Below are 10809 nucleotides of genomic sequence, written 5' to 3' on the forward strand. Positions count from 1 at the left end.
TTCCATCAATGGCATTTTACGCAAGCAGTGCTGGCCATGCTGTAGTGTTTTCTGTGGTCTGAAGAATTTGGTCCATGCTTGCTGGGCATTTGCTTTACTCATCTCATCTTCCTTTTTTCATCTTAAAGGTATGATCTAGATTTGGATGTGGATCCTATGATACTCATAGGATGCTTTTAATTGCACAGCTCAGCTTTTCTGTAACAGAATATAAATGTATAGAACAGTTGTGTTTTCACATCATGTTAAGCCTGTCTCATGTGTTTTAGTTGCCCCGAGTTTCATAATTGCTGACTGTTTACTGTTTTCCTGAGCAACAGGAGGGATTTTTAATTTTTTTTATTTTTCTTTAACTTGACCATTTTTGAAAGCTGTGCTCACTGTGTCTTTCCCAGCCTACCTCAGAACTACCTCCATTGCCAGAGATGAAAAATGTGATGATTCCTGCTGGTGTTTACCGTGGTAGGAGCTGGATCTCTGCAAAGGTTGAGATTCCCACATGTAATTTTCTTTTAATTGTGCCATGGTGGCACCTGTTGAGTTGCAGGCAGTGTAGCAGCAGGACAGGAAAAAAGCTCAGCCTATAAGCAGTCATGCTAAGGATGTTCTCTTTCCTGTTGCATGAATCCAGGACAGGAAGCCCATGAAGAAGACAGCAGTGACTCTGACGCAGATGATCCATGCATTGGCCAGGATGCAAAACTGCAGGAGAGCCAAAGTCAGCCAGGCAGCACCAGCCACAGACCGAGGTCAGCCTCAAACAGAGTGGCAGCGGCATGGTCAGCAGACAGTGGCTCGGATGACTCCAGGCGTTGGTCAGACCAGCTCAGCTTGGATGAGAAAGATGGCTTTATCTTTGTGAATTATTCTGAAGGACAAGCAAAAATACATCCCCACGCTCAGGTTAACCACCTGCACCCTAGCTGTGCTGAAGCACGGCACTACAGCAAGCTTAAACCAGGTAAAAGAAGTTGAGTACGCTTCCTTGGTTGGGTAAATTTGCTGCTAGCACTGACCCAAAAGGCAGTATCTCTGCAGCTTTGAGCAGTGATGGCTGATAGATACAGAAGTTGTTGGAGTTTCTGTGTTGAGGTTGCACACTGAGTTTTTCCTGAGAAATGGTGGTGGGTTTACCCTGGCTGGCAGCTAATCTGCTTGCTCACTGTCACTGCAACAGGATGGAGGGAGATAATAGGAAGAGCGAAAGTGCAAAAGCACAAAAACTCATAGGTTGAGCTAAGGGTAGTCTACTAAGCAAACTAAAGAGGAAGATAAAAGCCAAAAAGTGATGCAAAGGCTCTCACCACCTCCTGCAAGCCGACTGATATGCAGCCAGTTTTGGAGTGAATAGCCTCCTTACTAGAAAGTGCCCTTCCCTCAGTTTGATTGCTGAGTATGATGCTGTGTATGACATCAACAACATATGAGATCAACTGCCCAGCTTGTGTTACTTCTGAGCTTCTTGCACACCTTCAGCCTACTTGCTGGTAGGTGAGAAAGAGTGGGGAAAAAAGAGAAAACCTTGATGCTGTGAAAGTAGTGTTCAGCAGTACCTCAAACACTGCTCTGTCCTCAACACTGTTTTAGTCACATAATAACACACATCACCATAGGGGATGCTGTGAAGAAAATTAACCACAGTTGGAAATCTGAATCTTGGCTGCAGAAAAAATAATAATAGTACTAATGAAGCACTCTCAGTCCTGCTGGTCTTCAGTGCCAGCTCCACTCTGTATGTCACTGTTCTCTGCAACTGCCAGCTGCATTTGGTGAAATGCGAGACTCTTTGCTTTGCATTGCATTTTTTCCTTCCTTGGATGTGTTGGGGAGCAGTCGAGAGTGTATTTTCCCTGACTGGGAAGTGAGTCTCTGGGAGTTATCAGCCTCTGTGGAGATAAAGATATTTCCTTTCTGCAAATTGATACACGTGGGTATTTTGGGGAGGGAGGAGGATATAGAAATGAAGAACGAGCAGCTTTGTTTTTTTCCTTTTCTCCTTCCTGCACCCTCCTAGGATACCGATGGGAGCGTCAGTTGGTGTTTAGGAGCAAACTAACTATGCACACAGCATTTGACCGCAAAGATAACGCACATCCAGCAGAAATCACTGCCCTCGGCATCTCCAAGTGAGTAGCTCACAGGTGATCACTCAGTGCATTTTTTCAGTGTTGTCAAAGGATGCAGACACTGTTCTTTGCATAATGCTGTTCTGTGTTTGCTTTTTTTTGTTTAGAGCATGGGTTAATATCTTAAAACATCATTAAATATCCTGACATCTAAAATGAGCTATTGCTGTCTGTACCTTACTGGGCCAGAATTGTCATGGTCGTGTTTTTGCTTTTTTTCCTCCAGGGATCACAGCAGAATTCTCATTGGGGATGGCCGTGGCCGAGTGTTCAGCTGGTCTGTGAGTGATCAGCCGGGCCGGTCGGCAGCCGACCACTGGGTGAAGGATGAGGGAGGGGACAGCTGCTCAGGCTGCGCAGTCCGGTTCTCGCTCACGGAGAGGCGTCACCACTGCAGGAACTGTGGGCAGCTCTTCTGCCAGAAGTAAGCTAGCAGCAGCCTCTTGGAGATCCTTTCCCATATAGTATTTTAGGCTATTGCATACCACTGAACTCTCCAAATAGACTGAGGTTTTCACTTCCTTTGCAAAACAAAAAGAAACCAAACATCAGCGCTGTCAGAATTTCCAGAGAAGAGTTGGAAAAAGCAGACGTGCCCCTTTATAGAAACAGTGAAGCTGTCAACTTAACATAGGTGTCAACTGAGAATGAAATCAAGTAATGAATTCTAGGCAAATTAACTTAGCAAAGGAGAAAAAAAATTACATATTTACTTTTCAGCAAATAGTTCATCTTATCAATGTACAAACACAACACTGTCTGTCAAAAGTTGTTTGGGTGGTGTTGAGGTGTTTGAAGTCACAATGATGATTTCCATACCTGGGAAGAAAATGGTGAGGCTGGGAGAGAACACGTCTTCACAGTGGTGTTTTCCTCTGCAGGTGCAGCCGGTTTCAGTCTGAAATCAAGCGTCTGAAGATTTCATCACCGGTCAGAGTCTGCCAGAACTGTTTCTACAACTTGCAGCACGAGCGGGGCTTAGAGGAAGGGCCCAGGAATTGACGAGGTGGTGGTAAATGGAGACCCTGTACAGTCCCGCTGTCACCCTGAGAACTAACGTGAGCATTGTGCTGCGATCAGAAGGGAGTAGAATATTGTCTGTTTACACTTAAGTTTATACTGCATTTTAAGCACTGAAAGTATAAGGGATCATTGAATTGATTTGTGTTGATGGAAGGTGTGTGATGAGGTGAACGGCACATTGGAGTGAAGAGCAAGGCCCAGGAAGACATGGTTAATAACCACAGATACAGTAGAACTGTCAACCCCTGACTCTGTTGACATGGCTATGAAGAAAATCCTCACTTATCCTAAACACCAGTTCTTGTCTTGTTTTTGTAGAGCTAGTCATCTGTACTGGGTGGGGGGTGGGAGGGAAGGGAAGGCTTTTTAGAAGATAGTTGTAAATCTGCCTTCTTCGCAAGCAACTGTGTATATTGTAAATAGGTATAATGGCCTTTTTATCTAAATATGAACCTAACTGCCTGTTACATGGGACTTCAGATTAACCACTATACTTCGTGTGGCATCTTTCTCATCTATCAACTTAAATATGAATGTTTAAATAACAACAACAACAAAGCAACAGAAAACTCAAAGGCATTATGTGTATTTCTGTTAAAAATCCAGTCTGTGCACGTTCGTTCTTTCAGTTGCCCACAGTATCTTAATTTAAATAAGGCTATTCATGGAACTACATGGGGTTTTTTTTTTTCAAAAGAAAACTTTTTTTGAGAATAGGACTTGGAGTATTTTATTCTAGCTGTAAGATAACCAGGAACTAAATTGTAAACTTCGGTTGCATTTTATACCAAAACTATTTACCACCTCAGTGTTGTTCATATTTAACAAGGCCTGTTTTATACATATGTCAGAGCTGCAGTTTTGTTAATTCCTTAGTGTTCATTAGCAGCTGATTCATGCAGTGCAAGAACCAGCTTTTACCTTCTTTAAGTCAATAGCAATTGGCTTGCATACAGGTACAGAATGAATTTCCTGTGCATAGAATTTTACCACTGTTGTCCCGTAGCTTATTTGCAAAAAAGAAAAAAAAAAAACCAATAAAAATTAAAAAAAAAAAAAAGAAATAAAAATGTTTGGAACAACATAGTCGCTCTGGAACGGGTTAGTGCTTGTTCTGCCAGAGATGCTTTTAAGAGCTGTCTCCGTGTGTCAGCAAATGGCATGACCCTGAGGACAGTGGTAGATTTCCATTACCATTTTTAAGTTTTAAAATGAATTGAATTGCAGTATTTTTTTACTACTCTGTTACTTCTTTTGCACTACATGTGGGATGAAGTAGAGACATGGACATCCACTGGGATTGGAACACATGCACCACACAGGCCCGTGGACTGCTTTCCGAAGGAGGTTTTGACAGTGGGTTTGTTTGTTTGTTTTAAATATGTGTGTATATATTTTGTAAATGTGTGACAAACCGATCTAGATCTAGGTATGTTCACATTGGGTTCTTCAAAACAACAGTACGGATCCGACCCAGAACAACAGAAGGCAGGCACCCCCACTTTTGCTCTGCAGAACATCAGTGTGTGTATTTGGCTGCAGACAGAGAAGTTACCCTGCACTATCAGGCTTAGGGCAGACTCTGTCCCCAGGAAGAAGATGGTTTAAGTTGTTGCTGGAATTGCAGTGTGGGAAATGCCAGCCCCTCTGTGGCAGTGGGTCCCCGTACCTTGGAGATACACTTGTCTTCTCTTGTTTGGACCTTCTAGATCCATTTGTTTAATCCTAACCACTTACTCTCTCTACCCTGGTATCACATGTTTATGCACTGAAGGTTAAATATGTATTTTGACACGTTTGTTTATTAAGTATGTGCTGGTCTGTAAAATGAGAAATTCCTGTTCTGGTATGTATACTAGATCCCCAAATGAGCAGAAAGGCTTTTCTAGAGCCCTTGCACACTGTTGAGTAAATGCAGGTTTGTTTAGGTTAGCTGACCCAAATAGATCCCTTTGGATCCAAACTGTGATAAGTAGCTGCGTTGCATGGCTCCCTTGGCAGATTTATTGTTGAAAATAGAAGGGGGGAAGCCCTCAGTAAATGTGCATGGAGTGCTGGAATATCTATATTCAGATGTTCTCTTAACGTTGCCTTGACCCTTCCCAAAATGATGCGAAGCCAGCATAGTTCAGAAGATGGGCTGTTGGCCTACATGTTTACTGTTTGAAGAGAAGGCTCTTTTAACAACCATTGAATGCTTTTAAGTCCTCAGAGATTCTCCCCTCCTGCCTCCGGTTTTCAAAACGAAACCGAATTTAAGGAAGAATTCTGTTCCGTGAATCGATTCCAATTAAACCCTAATCAAAACAGGGCTTCTGGCAGTAACTTCGGTATAACCTGAACATTAAAAATAAGATTGGGCATATATCACTAACGTGGGCTCATGAAGACTGTGCGCCGTCAGTGATGATGTAGTTGGCCGTTGTTTGGCTATGCAGGCACATGGCACCATTGCCGATCTGTGCTTTTTACCTTTGGCAGCCTACTAAAATCAGGATCACTGTTCCTTTCCAAGTCTGTAGCGTAGAGGTCGGTCCACATTCGCATTTTGCAAACCGATAACCACAGCCTTCTGACTTAATCCCTCAGTTGCACTGTTCCAAAACCACATTTGTGCTGGTAGGAGGTGGAGGGGATGAACCCCGCCTGCTCGTATTTCCTCTGGCAGCTGGTGCTGTGGGCAACTGCTTCGTTCACTGGGGAGTGGCTTTTTCATTCAAGCTTCTAATGCAAAGACTTGCTTTGTTTTCCACGTAAAAATGGGTTGCGCAAAAATATGCTCATGTACACTAACATCAGTAGACTGTATTCTCTGCAAGTACCTCACATGTCTTCTCCTGCCTTGTTCTTTGTAGTATACTTATTCATGTACTCTTAACATTCGTATGTAGTGTGCAACTGTAATGTCATGCTTATGAGAGGGGGCTGGCTGCCTCCAGCCCACAGTCATCAGTTCAATAGCAGAACACTTTAGATAAGTTATTTTGCACTTTCTTATGTATAAAATTGGTAGATACTTATATTTGCTTTGTATCATTTAAAGACTCCTTTCGTTTCGGTAAATGAACTGTGTATAAAATATTTATGCAGTTGAAACTGTTTTTAGACAGTATTTTTAATTTCAGCAAGTTTGGTTACTTGTTGCATGACTATTAACACAGCTGACTTTTTGTGTCAGTGCAATGTATATTTTTTTTGTCCTGTTATTAACTTGTAAGCCCTAGTTAAATGGCCATTTATTTGTACAGCATTGGGAGTCAATTGAAGATAACTGGCTAAGACTGGAGTGTGGAATTTTGTACTATATTGCAGAATCCAATATCTGTTTTTTGGTGGTTACGTAAAAGGCCTGACGATTTACTATCTAGTGTGCAATCTGTGATATCTGAATGTTCATTGTATATTTGTCTCCAATGCAAAAAGTTAGAGTAACACAGTTACAATACATGATTAAATGCAATAGTTCAGGTACTTAAGTATTTTTTTCATTTCAAATAAATACCTGCTATTTACCACCAAAAAGCTGTTTTGCATTTGTTGGAAATAAGCAACATTTGCAGCGGAATAAACATTTTTAAAATGGGAGTGGTAGTTGATGAGTACCATGTTTCTTTATCCTCTGGACAAGTCAACCTGTTGCTTGATATCACTTTGCTTTCTGAACCCAAGTACAGTCATCTGCGGTGATGCAATGTGAAATTGTGAATCTTTAATTATTATTATTATTATTATTATTTTGCTTTAAGAGTGTCGTTGTAGAGAGTGGGAAGCCAGCAATGTTGACAGTATTTAGAAGAATAAGCTGTACTGATGCAGAGAAGGCAGACAGTAAAGAATAATCTAAGTCATGTTCCATAAGGACATTTCAAGAGGAGGAAGTATTGTAAACTTAAATCATCTCTTCCAAGGAGAGAGGACAACTGCTAGAGCAGGACGTGACCTTATCTGGTGAGACACAGCTTAAGATCCCCAAATGCTGAAATATTTTACTAATGCTTAGAATCATAAAATGGTTACGGTTGGAGAATACCTCTTAGAGATAATCATGTCCAACCTCCAACCCATCACCACCATGCCCCCTTCAATGCCTTTGTAGAATTTTTTTCTAATTTGGTAGTGCTGAAGAAGGTGGGATTTCATTGTAATGGTTATTTGCATGGCAATGTTGGTTGCTAACAGTTTTTCTCCAGTTAAAAAACAGGCTTTGTTGCAGCTGGACCTGTCATGTTCCTTGGCTGATTAACACCAGAACTCACACTGCATTCTCAGTGCTTGTCAGTAAGTGATTTCTTTAGCTATAAGATAAAAGTACCTCCAAGCGATGTTTTTAACCATCTGTGCTTCCTGCATTCAGCACAATCTGATTTCACAAAAGCTTTGTGGGGTGGGAAGGGGGGTGTTTAGAGTGTATTTAAGTGTGCTTTGCGGTTGTAGTTTGCCCAGCTACTCTGGTGTCACAGAACAGGTCACAGAGGAGCTTCAGCAGAGAGCACCTTGAGCCAGTAGAGCACTCTGGAGTCAGCGTGCTGGGTCTGGGGTTGTTGAGGAGAAGAAATACCCTCTTATCTGCAGCTTCAAGCTGGTTTGTGCAGCAGAACCATTTGCTGTATGGTAATTCAGCATTTTCTTCTCACTGGCAAAACTGTGCTAGCCTTCATCATAGATTTGTACCACATTAAGTTAGCAAACCTGTGCTCAGTTTCATGTAGTGTTCTGAATGATATGAAGAACCTGGAGTTTCACTGCCATGAGTAATTTTCATAACTTTCTCCCATCTCTCTGATACATACTCCCACTGATTCAGTCTTCGTAGATAGTGACCATGTCTTGTCAAGTATTTCAGGAGTAGCCTCCATTTTGTTTCTTGCTGTAAGAGATTCATTCTTTTGAAAGTTTGCCAGCTCCAGTGTGATAACTTGGTCAAACCTGCTCATAGGTAAAGCTTTGGTGCTGAAAGACTTCAGCTTGGAGACGCCTGGCTATGTGTTTCCTCCCGCTTCTCTCAGTAATGCAGCAGAACAAACAGTGATGGAGTGGACAGCTAACACACTGAAGAGGTAATTCCTGCACAGCCACAAAGCTATCTGAGTTGTAGTGTCCTTTGTATGAACATCACCATTTGCACTACCTATGGAATATGATGTTAAAATAAATTTAAAAAAAAGGGACAGGTTTGACAAAGGTTCAGTGCATTATAGTGGACATTTTGTGCCATAGATTTTGTAAACTTTCTTAGTATAAAATGATACTGATAAGATCTGTCAGATCAGGAAGTTATTGAAAAAAAAAAAAAACCCACCAAACTCCTGCAGTCAAATTTCAGTAGCTACTTTGTGATTTCTTGCCTAAGAAAGGGTCTTCCCCATAACTAGAATTTCAGTGGTAAACGTGAGGAATGCATAAGGATAAATGCAGATGGGCAGATGGGCCAACACCTGCTCTGGGAGGCCCTTGTTGTTGCAGTAAGCCTTCGTCTGCGGCTGGTGGTGTGGTCAGTGCTCCCTTGCGATGCGCCTGCAGTCAGCTGGAAGCAGTTTCTGTAAGCGTTGCTAGTTCAATTCCACACTGAAATTGTTTCATTTCCTTTGGAGCTGCAGCTCTTTGTGGTGAACAGGCTGCTGGCTTGTAGGAGTTGTGCCATACCAACAGGATGCAGATGGGTGTTATAGCTAGGGGTAGAGGCATAGTGTGTGGCTGTGCATTGCTGGGCAGCCTGTAGAACTCTCAAGAGGATGACTGTTGGTCTGCTCCATCGGCAGAGGCTCTTTGTGGCTGCCCAGCTTCACGTAGGATGTGGCATTAATGGAAAGAAAGCATGTATGACAGGCTTCTCAGCTTTTTTCAAGGAAGAAGAAAGTGAAAGGTGTTCAGAGGGGGTTGAGGCATGCCATGGACAACACTTGCTGTTCTGAGAGCTGAAAACTTTTCTTTCCTGTGGTAAAACACCAAGGTTCTGTTGAGACCTAGTCTGAAGAGAAGGAAAGCATGTGCAAGTTGTGTTGAAATTCACCTCCCCTCAGCTTTGGTACAGCTGCTGCTTCACTGTCTGCTGAGAGATCTCTCTGTTCTGATTGCAGCATCTCCTCCTGGCACCCAGCGAGTGCCAGGCCATGTGCAGCACCTCAGACTGCGTAGCTGGAGGGCAAGACCTTGAAGTGCTTGGCTCCTGTAGCATGAAGTTCACCAGCAGGTTAGTCTGCAAGTGCAGTAGGCTTTCCGTGCTCATACTGGCATTTGTTTGTTCAAATAAGCAGGAAAGGGTTAGAATCATAGAAATATTAGGAGTAGGAACAGAGGGCAATTTTGCAGAGGAAATGGTCTTAGTAGAAATTTGTATTGGTGCTGAATTGCAAAGAGCTATTAAATATATTCAAAGGTAACCTGTGGGGTGTATGTGTTTAAAAAAGAGAAACAACATCCAGTGCTGGGGAGTCTCTTTGAGATGTTCAGTTTAGAGAAGGGCTGTAGAGGCATTAAAGCTTCTCTGAGTGCCCCATGTCAGAGCAAGCGTTGCTTTCTATAATGCCTGGCTACTATCCTCTGCTTGTCCTGGGGACATACGGCAGGGAACTGCTATGTTGCTGCCAGCACGCAGCCTCTTCCCTCCTGCTGGTGTGAATTAACCAGCAGGTCACAGGGACACTCATTACGGGACAAATGTTCCGGTTACAGAGTAACCCTTACAGAGTAACCCGGTAGCTATTTCCCAACTGCTGCTAAATGGTGAGGAAAGGGCAGCCTAAAGCTGCCCGGCAGGTTTCTTCACGTGCTGCCCGAGCTCCAAAAATTCACCTACGGAAGCAGCAAGTCCAGGACCCTTAGCACTGTGTGGTCAGTACATGCAGGTATCTTAAAGCTGATAAGGTCCTAAATGAGATGAGAAATGGAATGGCAACAACGGATAGCGAAAGAGGCCTTGCATTAGTCCTAAATGGAAGGGAGTTCAGCCATAGGGAAGTGTAAGGACTTTGTTCACGTCTCCTTCAAAGAAAGTGAAGGTAGATTTCTGTTCAGCTGTAAGAACAGTAAAAGTTAAAAATAAGTTGTTATGTTTGCTACAGTGTTGCTTCTGCAGCAAAACTAAAACTCTTGGCCAGTCTTTGCTTCCCTTTCTACCCCCCTCCCCCCCTTTATTTTTCTTTTGAATAACTGAAAAGTCCTGAGTTGATAGAATCACTAAGGTTGGAAAAGATGACTAAGATCATCAAGTCCAACTATCAACCCATCCCCACCATGACCAAACTGATGTAGAAGTCAAAAGATCTTGTGTTGAGGAGGGCCCAACTTGTTTTCTTTCACTGTGTCACAGAGTGGAAATCACTCTCCTTGACAGCTACTTCAAGTGCTTTTCTGGTTCACAAAATAATGTTTTAAGGCAAATTTGTATTTAGAGAGATGGCATTTTGCTTTCTTGGTATTGTAATATATCAGAATATATGAGACTGAAATATCAAGTTAGAACACGTGGCTCTGACAAAGCAAAGCTGTAGTGAAGGCTGACAGAGCACAGAGGTGGCTACTTTGCACCACTTATTGCTGGTGAATGCCTTTGTATTGTATCATATCATATAGTAGAACTATAGAATGGTTGTGTTAGAAGGGACCTTAAAGCTCACTCAGTCCCAACCCCCTGCCGTGGGCTGGCTGTCCCCCACCAACT

General features: G+C 42.6%; 1 protein-coding gene across 9 annotated transcripts in view; it reads left to right on the forward strand.

Moving 5' to 3' along the window:
• Positions 1–6734, forward strand: part of WDFY3 (WD repeat and FYVE domain containing 3) — a 139864-nt gene extending 133130 nt beyond the window's left edge. For all 9 annotated transcript variants that reach the window (XM_015276464.4, XM_015276469.4, XM_015276467.4 and 6 more), the window contains 4 exons: positions 632–961; positions 2015–2126; positions 2353–2550; positions 3008–6734. In XM_015276464.4, the coding sequence (XP_015131950.1) occupies positions 632–961; positions 2015–2126; positions 2353–2550; positions 3008–3128 (761 nt within the window). In that variant the 3' untranslated portion in view covers positions 3129–6734. The remainder of the gene's footprint in view (positions 1–631; positions 962–2014; positions 2127–2352; positions 2551–3007) is intronic.
• Positions 6735–10809: the final 4075 nt, after the last annotated feature.

This window comes from Gallus gallus, chromosome 4 (genome assembly GCF_016699485.2).
Source record: "Gallus gallus isolate bGalGal1 chromosome 4, bGalGal1.mat.broiler.GRCg7b, whole genome shotgun sequence".
Classification (NCBI taxonomy): domain Eukaryota; kingdom Metazoa; phylum Chordata; class Aves; order Galliformes; family Phasianidae; genus Gallus; species Gallus gallus.